The sequence below is a fragment of the Solea senegalensis genome, linkage group LG9 (genome assembly GCF_019176455.1).
Source record: "Solea senegalensis isolate Sse05_10M linkage group LG9, IFAPA_SoseM_1, whole genome shotgun sequence".
Taxonomy (NCBI): domain Eukaryota; kingdom Metazoa; phylum Chordata; class Actinopteri; order Pleuronectiformes; family Soleidae; genus Solea; species Solea senegalensis.
The window spans coordinates 19727862-19748126 of record NC_058029.1 but is presented as its reverse complement, the minus strand read 5'-3'; the positions used below and the strand labels follow the sequence as shown (position 1 = coordinate 19748126).

At 41.3% G+C, this 20265-nt stretch overlaps 2 protein-coding genes across 2 annotated transcripts in view; one reads left to right on the top strand and one right to left on the bottom strand.

Moving 5' to 3' along the window:
• itga10 (integrin, alpha 10) overlaps window positions 1-14221 on the top strand; it is a 28666-nt gene extending 14445 nt beyond the window's left edge. Inside the window, exons 8-30 of the mRNA XM_044033560.1 lie at window positions 2108-2258; window positions 4327-4492; window positions 5632-5705; window positions 5793-5937; window positions 7487-7635; window positions 7762-7905; window positions 8657-8863; window positions 8948-9078; window positions 10045-10211; window positions 10371-10513; window positions 10950-11060; window positions 11161-11246; window positions 11334-11475; window positions 11570-11662; window positions 11777-11853; window positions 11974-12063; window positions 12149-12233; window positions 12354-12467; window positions 12542-12649; window positions 12733-12846; window positions 12925-13020; window positions 13091-13204; window positions 13808-14221. Of these exons, the coding sequence (XP_043889495.1) occupies window positions 2108-2258; window positions 4327-4492; window positions 5632-5705; window positions 5793-5937; window positions 7487-7635; window positions 7762-7905; window positions 8657-8863; window positions 8948-9078; window positions 10045-10211; window positions 10371-10513; window positions 10950-11060; window positions 11161-11246; window positions 11334-11475; window positions 11570-11662; window positions 11777-11853; window positions 11974-12063; window positions 12149-12233; window positions 12354-12467; window positions 12542-12649; window positions 12733-12846; window positions 12925-13020; window positions 13091-13204; window positions 13808-13858 (2758 nt within the window). The 3' untranslated portion in view covers window positions 13859-14221. The remainder of the gene's footprint in view (window positions 1-2107; window positions 2259-4326; window positions 4493-5631; window positions 5706-5792; window positions 5938-7486; window positions 7636-7761; window positions 7906-8656; window positions 8864-8947; window positions 9079-10044; window positions 10212-10370; window positions 10514-10949; window positions 11061-11160; window positions 11247-11333; window positions 11476-11569; window positions 11663-11776; window positions 11854-11973; window positions 12064-12148; window positions 12234-12353; window positions 12468-12541; window positions 12650-12732; window positions 12847-12924; window positions 13021-13090; window positions 13205-13807) is intronic.
• Window positions 14222-14274: 53 nt separating this feature from the next.
• polr3c (polymerase (RNA) III (DNA directed) polypeptide C) lies at window positions 14275-20250 on the bottom strand. Its single transcript, XM_044033561.1, has 13 exons — window positions 20167-20250; window positions 18862-19008; window positions 18283-18547; window positions 17408-17709; window positions 17203-17307; window positions 16794-16967; window positions 16661-16712; window positions 16500-16560; window positions 16261-16411; window positions 15009-15110; window positions 14878-14927; window positions 14588-14737; window positions 14275-14498 (listed from the first exon to the last, which is right to left on the bottom strand). The coding sequence occupies exons 2-13, from the start codon at window positions 19006-19008 to the stop codon at window positions 14414-14416; spliced, it is 1644 nt and encodes a 547-aa protein (XP_043889496.1). The 5' UTR covers window positions 20167-20250; the 3' UTR covers window positions 14275-14413.
• Window positions 20251-20265: the final 15 nt, after the last annotated feature.

Here is a 20265-nt window from a genome sequence, read left to right as displayed (position 1 = left end):
GGACTGTAGGACTCTGCTACTGTAGAAGTCCCTAAATGGTGGATCACGGTCCAATAATCCATGATCAATAGTTGATAAATGACACGTTTTGACAGAGCATTTGTATTTTATCTGGTGCAGCTTTTCTAGCCTGAAAGGCAGAGGTCCAGGAAATTCAGACCAGTCAGTTGTAAATCACCTCTCAGCCAATCATATCAGTGAACTTTGATGAGCATGTGCACCATGGTCAGTGAGTGAGACACACGGGGAGAGACCAATAAATCATAGAAAAGTCAGAAAAGTCAGAAATTTTACATGGCATGTTCAGTTCGGTTGCAAACTGAAGAAGAGGTCAACGTATTAGGAATATTTCATTTATTTAAAAAAGGAGAAAAAGCGTATCTTTTGTATATTATAGCGTGCATTTGCGGCAGAACATTTTCCCTATGTGGACACACTAAACACCACAAACATCACAGCTACTTTTATGTGTCTTTTCATTAAACCATAGACACATTTGCCAAAAATAGCCAGTAAGTTTTGTCAGTGTAATGTCGACGTGCAAAATGACAGCAATGACTGACTGACTGATGCAGCAACATCAAATTACCCTCCACAATTGAATTAGCTACTAAACTTTATACTGCTCCACCCGTCTGAGACACTCAGTCACCCACACACACGGACATAAAAGTACACACACAGACCACCACACGGTGTCATTACTATACTACTGCAACTCCATAAAATGTGTTGTAAATAAAACCACACTTCCCAATTAGCGCCACTCACTTTCTCTCCTCTTTCATCCCTGTCTACCTGTTTGTTTCATCATCCATTTTGTGTCCACCTTCTTGTCTTACCTCCTCTTGTCCGTCATGTCTCACAATCTTTCCCTGGCTTTCCTCGACCACCCTTGCTCCTCCTCCTTCTTGTTTCTTCTCAGATTTATTGCATTTTGTCACACACTCTTAACACCACATCAAAGCCGTGTTTGCTCTTTTTAGTTTTAATTTTAAAGTTTGGTTTCATTTTTACTATCTTTGGTATCTTTTAACTTGGTCTCCAAACCCAATTATTTTCCATTTCAGTATTCATCTCTCTTTTTCTCCAGCTATCGTTTCACTCTGCCAAGGTTTGTACCTTCTTTTATTATCTTCCCCTAGTATAATACTCCTATAAATCTCTTTGTCCTTCTACTTTCTTTGACTTCCACTCTTCCCTTCTGTTTTCTCCTTTCCTCTCCTTCTCTGCACCCTATGTAATTTGCAGACTGCATAGGGGAAACTGTTGTTTTTGACTCTGAGTTTCTTGCGGTCGACCACAATGTTATATTTAGGCCAGGGCTGGAGTTAGGCCTGAAAATGACTGAGTTCACGAGCAGTGACTACTCTCCCCAGTGTGTGCGTGTGTGTGTGTTGGTCTGAGGCTTACCAGACCTATTCAATACTTGAAGCAGGTCCTGCTGAGAACAGGTTTCCTGCAGACAAACAGGGTGCGGCCTGGGTCTGTCCGTATGTGTTTGTCATTTAGGTTTCCTCTCTGTATCATGGCACAGCCGGATGGGAATGCACAGATGCGGTCGCTGTGTGTGTGATGACACATGCACGCTGCTCGCAATGTCCAATTTGAGTCAACTGGCAGCAAATGCATGTGTGTCGAGGGCGACTATTATAGCTGTGGACCATTTATAACATACTTGATGGGAAGGCACTCAATTCCAATGTCTCACTGCTTCACTAGCTACTCATTTTCGTAGAGAAGCACTTGAAATTGTATGTTATCATATAAGGAGGAAGTTTATTTGAGATCACATAGGTTACTAAATGACTGGATTACTCCTTGCTATCCTCTCTCTTCCTTCAGCCCTTTCATTCCTTTATTGTTTTATGGTTCATTTTGACTTTCTTTTTCTCTCCCGCTCCCTCTCACAAATCACATTTGCATAATTAGCACTATGGGCCCTTTGCACGGCAGCCATTTATTCAGGCCACAGTCGGCAAATCTGAGTTCCATTTAGCTTCTTCAGTTTCAATCAGTAAAACCCGTATTGCTCCCGCTAAACCATGTCAAAATGGCGGCTGTGCTAAATGGCTCGTAGAATAATTATTTCTTTTACCTTTTTCAGCACAGAGGCATTCAGCCCTGATCGCGGTGCGAGAGACGGAGCCACCAAGGTGATGATCGTGGTGACGGACGGAGAGTCACATGATGGGGAGGAGCTACCGGACGCTCTGGAGGAGTGTGAGAAGAGAAACATCACGAGATATGCCATCGCTGTGAGTATATACTATATATATACTATACTATGTATACTATCTTAAAAGACCCATCACTTCAGTGTTAAAAAAAAATTCCACTACCTCATTCATTCATCTTCTACCACTTTATCCTCCACATTGGGGTCTGGGCCACATCCATTCACTCTCACACTCACGGTTAATTTTGAGTGTCCAATTTACCTAATCCGCAAATCACCATGTTTTTGCAATGTGGGAGGAAACAGGAGAACCCGCAGAAAACCGATGCACACACAGGGAGAACATGCAAACTCCATGCAGAAACCCAAGTGTTCTACTCCCTCACGATGTTCAAATGTTAGCCCAGGAGAGCTCTCTCTCCCTTTGATATTTAGCAAAATACACCAACGAATCACGTATATTATCAGTGGGGTGTGGAGCGCATCCTTGACATTCCTCTTGCATTGTATGATCGTGATACACTGACCACAAACTGTGCACCCTTGGGCAGCCACACAATACCACCACCACCACTCCCCAAGAAATAACAGCACCAAATGAACCCCTTGAGTGAACTAAAATAGCAGAGTGGGAACAAAAACTCTTCCTTTCCAGCCCCACCCGACCCCCCCCAACACACAGAGAGACTCCGAGTGGTTTTCGAATGTGAGGACTGGACGGATTCTAGTGGCAGGACTGGTTACAGACCCCTCCCTATCCCACAGGAGACACTGGGGAACCTTCAGACTCCACTAGAACCACAGAGGAGAACTGAGTAGACAAAGCTAAAATGCACTTTATTTTAAAAGTATCATTCAATTTTGAGTTAAGGAGAGAAAGACAAACGCAATTATCGATACTTTCGAATCGCAATAAATCAGATTCACAATACAACTCGAGTCAGGACCAAAGCTAAAGATCAGTGTTCGTCCTGCCTTAGGAATAACAGGTCCAGTCTGATCAGAGTGGGATCCCATTTAAAAAAAATGATCTCCTAATTGTATAAACTGTATAAACAATGGATCACATATTTGGAAATGAAGCTGAATTTATGCTCTATTCTTGCATCAGTGCGTCATTTTTCTACATTTGTTGACCTAATGATGGTGCCACGTGTAACAAAGTCCGAGGATCGCCGCGGTTTTTACGATGCACCCTGAGCGGATCATAAACGGATGAATTGTAGAGACAGAAAGAAAAACGAGGTGTGTTTTGTGGGTCAAGTGTGTGCCCAAACGTTTCAGTGATGACAGTTAAAGTTTGATGTTGCTCTCCTGTGTGTGCAGGTTGTGTGCAGTAAAAATGACTCACACGGGACGGTTGTGCTTTTTTTAAAAAAGACCCTGGGAAGTGCAGACTGTGTTTTATACATCAGTGCAGGTCAGGGGCTAGAATGTGTGTGTTTGTGGGGCATTAGTTCATGCAGAACCGTGTAAAATGTGCTTGGACACATTAAACCACAGCTGTACTATAGCAGGAAATGTGCTTTACCTTCAAATTGAGACTTTTTATTTATTCTTTTCTGTTGTTAATTATATAAAACCTTGCTATGGTTGGCAGTCTGTGTGGACTTTCTCAGCTTAATGTACATAATTTATGTGTGGACGCTGTACATTACACACTGTACCACACTTCATCCTCTGCCCTTTGAAAACAGAGGATTTCCTTAGTTTGCTTGGCAGCTGGAGTCACACTGGGAGATTCATGGGTTTGGTTTCTCTTATGGAATTTTCTCATTTATATTTCAGGCATTCGGCCATTGGCCACTGCTGCCACAGTATATCTTGTGCATCAGTCGTCTCTTCACCTCCGAGCTCGGCCTGTGCACCTCATTTACAGATCTCTGGTGGCTGCTGTTTCCTCTTGTCTTGTTTTCCAGTCAGTTTGTTGTCTTTAGGTATTGCTTTATTACTGCTAAATTATGCAGACAGTGAACCAGCCATGGTGTGTGTTTATTTTTATGTTAAAGACTTGGACCTTGCAGTTCCAGGTCACTTGGATAAAACCATGAGGAGTGTAATATTTGATACATGCCTAAGTGTTTGTTTAGGCTCCTTTTTTCTCACCCTCACTACCTCTCTCTCTCTTCTCCTCTCCTGGCCTCCAGGTTTTGGGTCACTACATCCGTCGGCAGCAGGATCCAGAGACATTCATCAATGAGATCAAGTACATTGCGAGTGACCCTGATGACAAATTCTTTTTTAATGTGACCGATGAAGCCGCACTCAATGATATTGTGGACGCTCTGGGAGACCGAATCTTTACGCTGGAAGGTGAGCGATGAACCAAAGTTACTCACACACAGTGATTGTTGTGTTTACAACCATCTGATTTATCAGTTGGTCTATAATCCATCAAGTTTTATACTTAGGTGTCACATGATGTCATGCACTCTTCTTGTTCGTGACCTCAAGCAAAAGCATACAAATAAAGGAGTCATTCCTCTTCTATGTCTTCCATACATCTGTTCGATAAAGGTTAATAAATACATTAATTATAGATTAATTTAGTTCTTAAAATTGCCAGTTTACCGTATATCTGTGATTACCACTTTTTTTCATTGATATTAGACATTAATACCAGGAAATGATCAATTCCAACAACTGACAGCAGTTGTTACGTGGTTAATTCCTCTGATTCCTCTTTAAATGTATTTTAACCAATAATTAACATCATTTTATTAGGAACGTGTGACATTATCGGCACAACATCGGCAGACATTTGCTTTAAAATGTATTATCGAATATCAGCAAACACACTCAAATCTGCCGATATGACTAATGACTAATATAGTTGAATGAAAGAACTGCTGCCTCCTTGACTAAAAAGCGCACCATACAGCTATTATAATGAAGATCTTTTACATCCACATCTGCCCTGATGAAGATATTATGTTAATTTCACTACAGAAGAGACTAAATGACCTCTGCAGTTGGGCAAAAGGAATCGGTATCGGTTATCAGCCCGAGCACTCCCAATATTTTGGCAAGAAGTCATTCCTAAATTTTAGTCAGACAAGTCAATAAAATAAATTATTTTATTGACTACTACACTGTGTGAGAAAGAAAAGTTCGACGTAGAGGAATGTGAGTCAGAAGTTGGGTGGGGTCATAGAAATAAAATAAAAACACAGCAGAGTAGAGTACAGCTATCACAACAGTTGAGATGAGAGGCAGGCTGATGAAAGGTGATATTACCCTTAAATATTTAAGGAAATCAGAAGGGAAAAGGCAGAGGAGCTGAGGAAACGGGTGAGGCACTTCTGCCACCTGTGGTCCTCCAGATGAGTGAGTGTTCATGACACCATTTAAGATCAGATACTGAGGAGGGCAGGAAGGAAAGGTGGAGATGTGAGAAGAGACGTGCAGATGAAAAAACGCTGACTTAACTTGTTGTCTTTGTGCACCTGCAGGCACACTGGGTTACAACGAGAGCTCGTTCCACATGGAGATGTCTCAGATCGGCTTCTCCACACACACACTGGATGTGAGTCCCGTACACTCTCTCGTTGGCGTGAGAAGTAAATATGTTGTACCTGTGTTTCTCATCCGTGCCGTGCTCTTGATTGGTCAGGATGGCATTTTGTTTGGGATGGTCGGAGCCTATGACTGGGATGGTGGAGTGTTGAAGGAGGGAACGAGTGGACGCATCGTGCCGCCCAGAGAAGCCTTTGAGAGCGAGTTTCCACTGGAGCTGAAAAACCATGCTGCTTATTTAGGTAAACAAACTGCAACTGTCTCTCCCCTCACACAGAGTGCCTTCTGATGTCCCTCACAGCCCCACCCTAAGTGGACTGGACCACAGCGGGAGGTAAAAGCAGGAAAACTAAAACAGGCAGAACTCAATAACATGTAAAATGTCCACGATGTAAAAGATAGTATGAGAAATAATCATGAAGTGTCAAGAACAAACATGATTCCAATGTCTTAGTATTGAAATCACACACACATCTAATCAGCGTGACTCTGGGCGCAGATAATCAGTCACAGGTGGCTTCCCTGCGCCTGATTACTCTGATTACCTGAGTATGGGCAGGTGCAAAGGTGGGAGGGAATTAGGGCTGAGTAATTTATCTGAAATATACTACAATTTTCTATATTTGTTAAAGCCAAAATGTGTCAAAATATCATTTTAGATGAATTATTTTCTTGATCTATACACATCTTACTCTACAGACTGAAGAGAACATCTTTGTTTGTCACAGATCAGCACAAATATCACACAGGTATTATTTCAAATATGTTTTTCGAATGAAAATGAGAATAATGACGTAAAAATCACTATTCCCTCTGATATCGACAATCAGATCACAATCGCAATTCATGTCAAAATAATTCCAATTAGATTAGATTAAAACTGTTCGGCCCTAGAGGGAACATTTTCACAGTCCCATTTTGTGTCCTCGTGTTAAGGTTTTGCAAACAAAACTTCACAGATGTCACCTGCAACCAGGCTCCTATTGGATGATACATATGATGCAGTCATTTATCATCGGTTTTCCTCCAAATGGAAACATCATTTACTAAATTATTCACATCATGTGCTATTGAAGAGGACTTCAAACTAGCAATTGAGACATTCATTCCTCGGGAAAATATTGACTGACGCTGTTGTGTTTTTGCACAACTATCTAGGGTTCACAGAGAATTCATGGAAACTATCCAGTGAGCGACACTTCTCTGGGCAAATTTCTGTGTTGATTACAGTGGTAAGAGAATGACCACACAAAATGATAGAAAGGCAAAAATAAGGTCTGCAGAAGATCATCTCTGAATGTACAACACATGCAAACATCGATGACCACTCTGGGTGTCACCCCTGCCACCAGGTGTCCTGTGGGCCTAATAGATAAATAAAAAATTTTAATAAAAGTGGCCGATGAGGGAAGCTTAATATAAGCTAAAATAGATTATAATTAATAAAATGTACTTTTAACTCAGAGTTCCAAATTTACAGTTAATTCAATTCCTGCAGTATTTTTGCCAAACAGTGAGCCTGTGGCTCGTGGTCATCGGAACGATTTAATTCTCTTTAACTCTCTGTGACACAGACACTTCTTTCTTTACAATACAACACAAACATAGACTTGATCCATCCATATCAAACGTTGCAATGCACCTCTGTTCTCAAGCCACTTCTGAAATCACAAGAGTCAGAGCTTTCCAAAAAGTTTAAACAATGCATATGTGATATTATCCTGTATCCTCGATGGCTTAAGACTGAGCAGTGTGTGTGTGTGTGTGTGTGTGTGTGTGTGATGTTTTCAGGTTACACAGTGTCGTCAGTGATCGTTGGTGACTGGAGGAGGTTGTATGTCGCCGGGGCTCCTCGCTTCAAACACAAAGGCAAAGTCATCCTGTTTGAACTGAGTGACGACGGCGATGTCAACATAGTGCAGGCCCTCAATGGAGAACAGGTAAAGCTCTCTTTTTATCCCTTTCAGTCACAACACACCCAACAGCAGGAACCTCCATAATTATAGATTCAAGCAAGGACTCCACCTAGTGGCAGTAAACTGAAATCACATGTTTCTCTTTTGTAGATTGGGTCTTACTATGGCAGCGAGGTGTGTGGGCTGGATATTGACCAGGATGGCATCACTGACGTCCTTCTGGTTGCCGCACCGATGTACCTCGGCTCGGGAAACAAGGAAGCAGGGAGAGTTTACATCTACACGCTCAGTGGGGTAAGACACCTGCAGTATTGAGGTGTAAGTGGATGGTTGTTTGTCTCTATATGTGTCCCTGTGATGGACTGGTGACCTGTCACCCTATGTCAGCTGAAATTGACACATAACTGAAAGCAACCAACAAAAAAGAAAAAGAAAATTCCATCAAGCTTTACACATCAACCCTGCAGTGTGCGAATGTTGCCGAGCAACACAAGATCCAAACACGGCCATACTGAGAAACACACAGTTGTGTGGAGCTGATCAGAGTTTTGTGATCTCATTAAATCAAATGTAATTGACGTTTGTTTATATTTAAATATGTATGTACGACAGCTTTAATTCTGTGTTTCTCACTTATTAACCCTTAAAACACAGAACAGATTTCAGCTGCTTTTTCCATTACTATGTTAAAACGTACAGTATATACAGAGGCTATAAGAATGTGCAATATAGAGTGTCTTATATCCTTTTTTCAACAACAAAAAAATAATAAATTCTGATTTCTGCAGAATTAATGCTACTTTATATCACTACTAAAAACGCAATATAAAACAAATCATAACTTTGACTCAACAACACATAAGAAGATAAAAAAAAAAATTAAAGGCTGAATATGATATAAACACACACCCCCAGGATGTCCATATAAGGAGTTGTGTAATATTCCGATGGCAATTTACCATGAGTGCACCTGCGGCAGAGAAGGTTAAAGTGTGATGTCTGTATCAGTAATGTCATGTGTGTTCTCCTCTCGCGTGTCTCTCAGGAGGAGGTGTTTGTTTCTAATGGCACACTGAAGTCGGAGGAAAGAGCGCAGGATGCCAGGTTTGGTTACGCACTGGCGGCCGCTCCTGACCTCAACCATGACGGCTTCACTGACCTGCTGGTTGGAGCCCCGTTGGAGGACGAACACAAGGGAGCCATCTATGTCTACCACGGAGACGGTATTTACATCAACCACAGTTACAAACAGGTACCTGCCATTTACTTACAACTTCAAGCTGGCTGCTTTATTTCAGAAGTCAATTTAAACTAACTTTGGCTCTTCTCCTGACAGCGTATTGCAGGGTCATCGATTTCCTCCTCCCTGCAGTACTTTGGCCGCAGTTTGAGTGCTCAGTTGGACTTGGATGGAGATGAGCTAATAGACTTGGCAGTGGGAGCACAGGGCAGCGCAGTCCTGCTCAGGTGAGTAAACATAGAGGAGGAGAGGAAAGTCAGTGCCAGGACTGATTTCATTTTATAGCTGCAAACACTGGGAGATCATTTATTTATTTATCTGTCTATTTATAATAATAATAAATAATAAATCTGTATGCAACAAATGTATCACTTACACACTTAAAGGTCCACTGTGTAGCATTTATTAGGGTTTATAGGAAGGAATTGAATCTACTGCACATGAGTAGGTGTGTTTAAGTGTAGAACGGCTTTAAAATTAAAATGAGAGTAAGCCTTTTATATTTACTTTTCATGGAGGTCACCATGTTTCTATAGCAACACACCAGCCAAAGTGTGCATTTCACACTTTGAAGTGGAAGCTTATGATGTAAATGAAGAAGAACAATATGTACTTTCTGGTATGCAAAGGCCACCGTAGTTCCCTGATGCACTTGAGAAAGGGAGTAGTGAGTGGAGAAGTCCTCTTTTTGCCACAATCTGCAGTCTCACCATTAGAGGGCACCATAAACTGTGTATACATAGTGGACATAATCTTCCTGTTTCCCATAGGAAAGTAAAAATATAGAGAACTCTGTTTGAATAGACCTCTAGGGAAAAATAAGCTTCTCATTGAATTCATAACGTCATCAGTGAACATTTTCCTGAGGAGTTAATGGTCTCAATCACTTTTTTTTTTCTTCCTAGTCTTCTTCAATAGAACATAGAAAATAAACGATAATGTACGGTACATATGTGTGGACACATCAACCGGTGTGATTGACAGCTTGACAGTGGCCATATCGCGAGTCTTCAGGCTTTAAGTGTTATCGGTGACATCACTACCGGTTGCCACTTGGATGGCACTAATTATTGCACACTGGACCTTTAAAAAACAAACAGTACAAAAGAGATATTTATTTATATGTACATTTACATCTATTGTTCAAAATCGTCCTATGCTGCTTACGTAATGAGTGTCCTCACTGTCTGCAGCTCTCGAAGCATCGTCCAGGTCAATGTGACTCTGTCCTTCCAGCCGCACTCCATCAACGTCATCCAGAAAACCTGCCAGAGAGGCGGCAGAGAGTCGGCCTGTCTGAATGCCACTGCCTGCTACACAGCTGTTACCCGCTCTCCAGGACGACACAGCAACAGCTTTGGTATCACTTTTTTTTTCATAAATCCCAAATTTGCATGCCTGTGTCATCCTTAGAACAAGAAACACAAGAGTTGGAACTTGGCCAGGGACTCAAATTGTTTATTAAAATGGGAATCTTCCAACACTAACCATCTGTGTCGATGACCTGCTCTTCCCTCAGATCTGTGGGTGTCAGCCATGTTGGATGACAGGAAGTTGTCTGCGCGAGCTCTGTTTGACGACAGCTCCCACAGACAGACGCAGCTGGCAGTCCGAGTTCAAACAGGACAAACTGTCTGCTACAAACTGCCCTTCCATGTTTACGTGAGTATCTGTACACACACATACACACACACACCAGCCACAGTGACGCACTTGCCATCTTTTATAAACAAAATCGGGACAGACTGTGTGACAGTAACATCATCATCAGGTTCTTTTTAATGCACATTTTTGCAATAAAAAAAGAAGGAAAATAAATCTGGTATAAAGACTTTTGTGCTTGAGGGAGGTGAGATAAAGGATGATGTTTAGACATAATGTGGCTGCAACCTCACTACAGCCTTGTGTGCTGGAAACTAAAGTATCAACAGCTCCTTGGTGAGTTTTATTTACATCATGAAGTTGCACCGTCTTATCCTTCTTCTGCTGGTGATGCAACTTGCACCACCTGCTGCTTATCTTGGTGAACTAACTCCCAATATGTGCATTTTCTTTTTACTGAATATTTGAAATGTTTGCATTTCCGTCTCTGATGTAGGACACAGCCGATTACATTCGTCCCATCAGCTTCTCACTGCGGTTTAAGATTAACAACACTGAGAGTGGACCGGTGTTGGATGAGGGCTGGCCAACCACTGTCAAGAAATCAGTGAGTGGCAAAATGACATTGACAGACTTCTTAATGCTCCTCATTTACCCAACTCATGTGTCCATCAACCATGCTGTGTACTCTTGTTCCTGCTCTCCAGATCCCATTCTTCAAGGACTGTGGGGAGGACGATGTGTGTACCACAGACCTGGTGCTGCAGGCTTATATGGACATCGCTGGAACAAGGTACACATCTGAAGAAGAGAAATCCCTCCCTGTTGACTTTCTCACTTGTTTAGGTTTCACTGAGTCCCCACTGTGTTTTCTCCACAGACAGAAGCCGTATGTGATCCGCAGCCCTCGTAGGCGTCTGGCGGTGGAGGTGCAGCTGCAGAACAGACTTGAAAATGCCTACAACACAAGCCTGATACTGCACTATTCACGCAACCTGCACTTCTCCAGCCTCAGCATTCGGGTAGACAGCTAAAGACATGAATAACGATACCCACTTAGCAACGTGCTTTACCTGACATGACATCGCTCTCTTCGTGTCTTTTTTCCCCTTGTAGGAGGACGCCCACGTTAAGATTGAGTGTACAGCACTTGGTGCAAACAGCCACTCGTGTAACGTCAGCTACCCGGTGTTTCGCTCCCAGTCGAAGGTACTGTACAGTACGTCCATGCTGAAGAAGCATCGCTCTCAGTGGAGCTTGCTCATACTTCCCTCACTGCAGGCGAAATGTGTCACCTCAAGCTGCTCTCTCCTTTGTTTGCAGGTTAACTTCATGCTGGAGTTTGAGTTCAGTTGCACATCTCTGCACAATCGAGTCCAGATGAAGCTCAATGCTTCCAGGTAACTCAGTCAAGCAGCAATGTTTAAAGGTCCTCATATATTTTAGATAGATAGTATATATCATACAAGTCGTATATGCAGTATGTTATGTATAATATGTAATATTTGTTCCTTTTACAGCGACAGTGTGGAAAGAGAGGACACCTTAGGGGACAACAGTGTCCAGCTGCAGAGTTTTGTTCAGTATGAACCAGACCTGTTTGTTAACAGGTATGTGTGCATGGCATAAACACATTTTAGCTTTTCTTTTCATGTGTTAATGTACTTTAATTCTTTGCTGTTATTTTCTTTACAGTGACTCTAATTTGAACCGGTATGAGGTTCACCCCACTCGTTCGGTGTCTGAGGCAATTGGACCAGAGTTCTATACACACCTCAGGGTATGTCTCATGTGCTCATTTATTTAAAAACGTCGATTCAACCAGTGGCTTCAGGTGTTGTGAGACTGTTAAAAACCAGAGGAACCAAAAAAACAGAGCCTTGTTTGTTTCTGTTTGTAGCTGCAGAACCTCGGCTGTTACTCTGTGAGTAACTTGGAGCTGAGGCTGCTTTTGCCTTCTGTGGCTGCAGGAGACAGAGTGTTCATGACTGTCACAGAAGTTTTCTCATACAACGTGAGTAGCCCTTCCTTCAGAGACTTTCTATTTCTCCTTTAGATGGAATCTGACATATTTAATTTGCTCTGCAGGCCACAGGAGTGAACTGCAGTGTGGTGAGTGATGTGACTCAGCTCAAGGTCAGACAGAGGGACGTCCGTCCTCTTCATCCTGAGGACATGATGCAGAATGACATACTGGTGAGGCCCGAGGCAACACAGCAGCTACTGAGCAGTGTGTAGCATCAGCGCATGTTTAAATATGTGTGTATCTTTTTGTGTAGAATTGTAGCAGGTCATGGTGCACAGAGGTCGTGTGTGAAGTGCAGAAACTTCTCAAAGGTCAGGCTGCTGTCGTCCGCGTCAGCCGCAGAGTGCACGATGACTTCTTCAGAAAAGTAAGATGAACTCAGACACATGCTCATTTCAGTCCAACTCATTCAAACACTGGTCATCACCACTGTGTCTCTCTGCAGGCCAAATACAAGTCAGTGAGGATAACGGGGGCCTATCGCCTCACAGCACAGGAGACTAATCTCATCACTCTGGACACAGAAACTCTCTGGAGGGAGGTAAGAAGACAACAGCACCCCAGAACATTTACTTTTCTGTTATTTCTCATTCCATCTTTTTTTATTTCAGACTGTGCTGGAAGTGTTAAAGGGCCGAGCCATTCCCATCTCACTCTGGATTCTGATTGGCAGCATCATCGGAGGTTTGCTGCTACTGGCCCTGATCATTTTCGTACTATGGAAGGTATTTTCATGTTACATGTTACAACAGTACAGATAGTAAACAATTACACTGTTGAGTTTTAAACATACATTATATACTGTATGTTACTTACTAATATACAGCACTTCAAATATACTAAGATTGCTTTTACTAATGAGCGAGAAGAGATAAATGAAGTAAAATGGTGTTATATACTGTTTTCAAATATATATATATACATATATAAACATTATTTGGATAAAAATCATAAAGATTTGCGTCCATTGACAGACACTGTGTATGAGAAGAAAGAACCTAGACGAGCCTTTATATTTGTCATATTATCATTTCATATACAATAATGAATTAAAATACATATACTGATGAACAAACATTATTTAGGTTTACTGGATAACATGCACTAACAAGACTAAAGCGGCACTCGTTCAGTTGTATGCATCACTTAAATCAGTATCAAGTAACACTGCCAAAGAACTATTGTAAAAGGATTTTGACAGTACTTAAGCCTGTTGGTTTTCCCTCTGTTTGGTTCCTGGCAAGTATTTGTCGCAGTGATTTAAAATTTAAATGACATGACGTAAAAATACCAGAATGCACATTAATCTTGATCTCACCTCTCATCAGTTGGGATTCTTCACGCGCAAACAAAGAGAAGAGGAAAACCATGAGGACTGAGTCCAACTTAAGCTGCCATGACAACAGTCATGTGCCATAACAACTAGTCAGCGATGAGCCGTGTCCACAGATAACAGATCCTGGGACTGGACTCATGACTCAGATGCAACTGGGACACTTCAGGACCAAAGAGAGCATCACAAGGGTCAAACTAAAATGCACTACCCGCTGTTTCCAGGGTCGGGAGCACTTGTGTAAATAATCTTATTTTATTTTATTTTATTTTAAGTGACGCCAATGTGTATTCAATACTTTTATTTAATATTCAGAAACTTCATGGTTTTACATTGCAAGCAATCACTTTGTTCTATGTTTGTCTTCCAGTTTTGTGTTCTTTAATGAAATTAAAAGTGTTGGAAAGTATTTCGGTTCCAAGTTCATTCATTTGCTGATGCAACAAAAAGTATAAAACCCGATATATTTATGATTTTATTCTACTCCAAATATTCCAGCATTAAACTATAAAACAATTGTACTTGAAACCATTTATATACAAATAGTGAGGGCAAATGTTCATGTTTGCTATGGGTGAGTTTCAATGCTCAAACATGTGACTCAGCTGGTGGATGTGGCAGTGGAGATCACGTAAGACTCCAGAAGGAAGATGGTTTCATCTACTTGGTTTTCCGCTGAATCTAACCTGGAAGGAAAAAAAGGGGAAATGAGAATAGTGACAATCACCACATCAGAGAGATGACGAACATCTGCATTATACTGAATTGTCCCTACTTGTTGATGTGAAGTCGTAAGGCCTCCAGCTGTTGCTTTTCAGTAGTGGTTATCATTTCCTCAACCTCTGTCAGCTGTTCAGGCTCCGCCCCGCCGGCCTGCAGTGATGCCAGGATGGCCTCAATTCGCTGGGATTTCTCCAGTAGACGTCTGTCAGTCAAATACAGAAGCGACGCAATTAAGACTATTGATCTGTATCACGGTGTATGAGCTGTGCAACTTTTAAAGCTGATCCTCTGGTTTGCACATGCACTAAATAAACAGGAAACATGAGGATATGAGACACTCACTTGCTCTCTTTGGTCTCAAACAGGCGTCTCTCTATGAGGTTTGCCACCGTCTGCACGGACAAATGTACAAATAAATGAAACAGCAAGCAGCATGCACACAACAGATTCACTTACGTTCATTACTATTTTACCTTGTAGCAGTTCTGCAGCAGCATCCTAGCAGTTGGCAGTTGATTGACGGTGTAAAGATAAAAGGTACGAGAGGGTGCGTAGTCAGGGGTTTTGGGGACTTCCTGTGCAATAAAAATAAAAATAAAAAACAAATATTCATCAAGAATGTGTAGTGGCCAGATGTTCATTCTTTTTTATTAAAATTTCCCTACAACATTTTTCAAAACACAACCAGTAATAAAAGATTATGCTACAACATTGTAAAGAAAAAAAGTCTCATCCACTTAGTATGTCTTAAAAAAGTGCGCCAAATAATTACCAAAGTAAGTTTTTGGATCAGATGTTTTTTGAAAATAAGCTTGAGGAGCTTTGAAACTAATAACAGACAGTTCCTGCTGTGTTCAAGTGCCTGAGAGACTGAAAGGAGGGGGATGTCATCTCTAAAATCTTTAGTACACTTTGGAAACAAACCAAAAACCATTATCCTTTCTTCCTTCCTCATATCAAACTGCTGAGTCATGGGTCTGAATTGGGTAACAGCCAAAAGGCAACCCACCGTGCTGTCACCTACGGGTTTGGGAACTGCTGTTTTGAAGGCTTGACTTCAGTGTTCTGGCCAGTACCATTTTGTTTTTTTGAAACCATATTTGGAAGAGCAGATGTGGGCCTGTGCGAGAGGACATACACTGCATGTTCACCTCTACCTGCAACACTAGCTGTCATCCATGTCCACATAAATGCCGTCCATTTTACTCTATTTGTGCATTTCTGACTATAATTATTAGCACTAACACTAAATATTATTTTGCAATAGGTAATATTTAATAAATCTTAAATCTAGGAGATAATCAAATCCAGAGTGTGCTCCTTGTTGTGGGTTGGTCCTTTCATGTGCTGAGTCAGGCCAACACAGTTCATCAGACCTTCTGTCTGCAGGGTTGTCAACATGGATTTTAAAAATCTCAATAACAACGCTGTCAAAGTCAACACAGATTTCAGAAAGCAATTCAGCAGAGTGGTCAAAAAAGGCATCACAGTATTTGGGTGTTCTGTAGATGTTTAGAAGGATAACTCGAACAATCGTTCAGAGAGATATTTTCAAGCACTAGAGGTAATTTTCTCACACACTTGCATATAAATGGACCTGTTCTTGTGATCAATGGAATTGCCCCCTGGTGGTCGTTAAATGAAATATACAGTAGGTTTCAGACTACATTTTTTTTCTCTCTGGTAAGAGCTCAGTAGGAGCAATCAAACGTGAAGCACATATACCTGCAGTTGGACCAGGTTCTGTGAAAGCAGCGTGTAGAGCATGTCTTTGGCTTCCTTGGCTGGAACCATGGCAAAATCCTCTACTTGCTTCTGCTCCAAATGACGCTTCCTTAGCAACAGGCGGAAAATACGTGCTGACCGGGAGCCAAACCTGATGACAGTTAAGACAATACGTTTTCAATGACATAAATAAACACACCAACAAAATTCAATGCACACACCCACTGACTCACACTTACCTCTCCTGAACCACAGACTCGATTGTGGCTCGTGCCAGATTGGCCAGTGCTTTGTGAAGATCTGAGTGATGAGTTAAAAAAAAAACTTCCACATCTTTGTGTGTCATGAATTAAATTTAAGAAACCACTGTGACGTCTCTGGCTTTTAATAAAGAGGATACTGACAACATACATCCCTCCTCCACTTTCACCAGCCTTCCCCACAAACTCCATCTGGAAAAATGAAAAGAAGAAATAAAACAACAATAGCTGTGGAAGTGTTGAAAATGTTTTGTGCGGATGCAGAGGTCATACCGGGTCATCCACCAGCAGAGTGAGGTACTGGTCTAAGATGGGTCTAGAAATGTTGTAGCTGCCTGGGAGCGACCGGAAGATCTCGTTGGCTGAGAGAGGTTTTGTGCAGGCGGCTGTGGGCGAGGTAGTCACCTCACTCATCCTCAACATAGTCCTCACAATCTCACTGCTTGTCTAAAAAAATAAAGACGCTTTAACATTGTTATCAAAACCATAATTCCATTGTGAACAGAAAAAGATAAAGCCTGTTGTTTGTGTATAACTGCATTGAATATATAAAAATTAAACTGATGGTATAGCATGTATTCAAACTTTCCAGAATAAAAACCTCATCAGTATAATTGTATTCATGGTTTTATGACAAATAAACAGGTCAAACTTCTAAAGGCACAAAATTCAGCCTCCAAACCTGGTCCAGTTTGTTGGCCACTGCAGTGACGATGGCCTGATCTCTGAAGTGAAGGTGGAACCTCTCAAAATTCACCTGCCAGTAAATCCCCTCGTCACCATGTGTCTGAACAAGAGGACCAGACAACATGTGAACGGGAGAAAACACATTATAAAAGTGGGAGAGGAAGGAGAACAATGAGATTGAGTAAACTTAAAACACTCACCTGTGAGTCTAATTTGGGTTTCTTTGCATTCCTTTGGTCCTCTCCATCCTCAGCGGAGAGCTGGCGCTTGCCTCGCCCTGCGAGTGTCACATGTGGTATCTTGTAGCAGTCAGGAAAGCTCTCTGGTGTGGGCACGGCGGTGCTAGCAGGAGTAGCAGGTGTTGCTGGAGTAGCTGGTGTAGCTGGAGTACTACTGTCTTTTGTTCCCGCTCTAGGTGGTGGAGGGCATCGCTGAAGAAAATGAGTCTCCACCAGTTTGGAGAAGGTATTAGACACTTCACCGTAATCCATGCTGTGTCCCTCTACAACACCAGGAAATTATACAAATCTCAAGAAATGACATTGCATCATAATTACATTATCAAACATAATTAAGTTGTACAAAAAGCCACAAACAGTTTTTAAACATTTCTTGTTGTCCTTCATGTTATTATTCTGGCTTTGGTCACTGTGAACAGAAACAAGGCAACATGTTTTATATCCTTCAAGTGAAAACAGGCTCTGCCATGCAATATTGTCAGACCTTACTGAGGGTGTGAACAACACAGGAAGCGTTTATTCTGTCAAACTGCTGAATAAGCACTTTTTCTGAAGCAGTAGGGTTGAAACCTTTTGTTTTCTTTGTGTTTTCAGTAATACTTCAACCTCTTTGCAGCCAATTTGCTTTACTAGCGCGCTGTTGTTACACACTACAGTTTTTAAATCATTACTAATGTGAATCTTAGAGGTGACTTCAAAGACTTAGTAAAACAATACTTTCGGGAACATCAAAAGTACACTCTTTTGACCAAATGTGGATCAGAACATCAGAACACTTTGAATGACATCTATGTTTTTCTACAGTCAATATTTTAAAAAGACACTGAAATACTGACCCTCCATGTTTTGTGTGAGGCGGTCAGCGACTGTCTTAACCGTGCTGCTCAGGGTCATGTGACCTCTCTGCAGTAACTCCTCTATGATTAGCTCTCCAGTGTCTCCATACAGGGTTTTTGCGGCGTAGATGTAACGTGGGTAACGTAGAATTCTCAGAATCCAATTAGAGCATGTCTGATACTCTGTGGGACTCCCGGGTCCTTTACGGCCTGAGCTGAACACGCAGGTGCCATGCTGCACAAGCACACACAGAGACTTCTTTACCTGCATTGAGACAGAAGAGGGAGACACACAAAACCAGATCACTAATCACATTCAGGCTGAAAATGCATTTCTATCCTTGACATAGCATTTTGGCAGCACTCATATTGTGCTAAAACAATCTAACATTTATCTAACACGTTTCTGGAGCACCAATTGATCAATGACTTGAGTTATCATGCAACTACAATGTAGAATGGGTCAACTGTCAACAGTGTACATAATAATATTATTAATTATATGATGTATTATGATATTCATATGGCGTGAAGCAGAGATAGTAAAAACCTAGAGATAGCTAAGAAGTAAAATAGTACCAGGTCCAGTGAGGTGTCAGTCTCATGAATGATGGTTCTTAAATTCTGTGCTCCATTTTTAAGCAGGTGTGTTCCCACTTTCTCCACAACCTCTCCAAAGTGCTCCTGCAGCAGCAGACCACACAGACGCACCTCCTGGGCTGTCATCTGCATGGACACAAACACACACAAGTGATTTAAGAGCTTACATTTAGACTCAGTGCAAGTTTTCAGGCCTATTTTTAATGTACACTTTGAGACAGCTGGAACCTGTACCTCCCAGTACAATTGCAAGTGTGTTATGGCTTATTCATTTTAGCTCTCTAACTAATGTGGACACTGCAGGTATAGTAGTGTAGACTCCTATATCTGAGGCTATCTGAAGATCTGAAGTGTGATGGACGACAGGACTAAACCTAAGTTAAACCTTATTCCCTTGCTTTACCTAGTTGTATAAGTGAGATGTCCCAAAAACACATTGTGTAATGCAATTCCCAGAGTCTGGATCGGGATTTGTGTGAGTGTTTTTCAGTTTTTTTCTATTCAAAATAATATTTGGCATTTGGAAATGGCAGCAAAAGTAGCCAGATATGATATATTATGCAGAGTTTGCTCACCATTATTCAAATTGCGAAATTAGTCAAAATTGTTGTCAATGTCAAAAAAGTGGCTCAACATAAAAGAGTTTGGGAAACACCTGGCGATTGAAATATTCCAATCACACCCTGCAGCTACCATTGCAATCGACCATTAGAAACCCACAAAGCAAGCAAGCAAATACATAAATAAATAATGAAATTCAATGTGGAACTGTAAAAACAGGACTAATCATTATAACACACAGGTAAAGTAATGCCCAACATGGTGTTTGAAAACCCAAAATTCACAGCAAGTTCTTTTAAGCTTTAGTAACTTACATAAATAACTTTAGGTCACATTTCAACTCACTCCTGCTTTCAATGGGATATCGTTTAACATAATGGTAGGTCCTAATGAAAATGTCCAATTATAGGGTAATTTGCAAATATAAGAAAAGGAATAACTAGCATTTCTCAGTCAAACTCTTTTCATCACTTGTTTCTACATTAGTGCCTTTAATATTTATTGTATTCTTCTATTAAATTATACCAAACTTGTCTTGCTAGTGCAGAAATGTAAATAGCAAGTAAATAGCTTGCCATACCGAATCATCAACGCAGCTAGTTTAATACAATAATAAACAGCCAGTTAGGTCAGTTTTATGGTCGCCTTTCTACAAATAAACAAAAAAGCATCACACTGGAGAATTACTGATACCGCTGAACACAATGTAAATGTTTCACAAACCTTTCTCGGCAGAGGTTTTTAAGCCTCCACTGGACACATGCGACTTCTCGTTGTCAACACACACAGCACAGCACTTCCGCTCCCCGGCTCCTCTCGCTC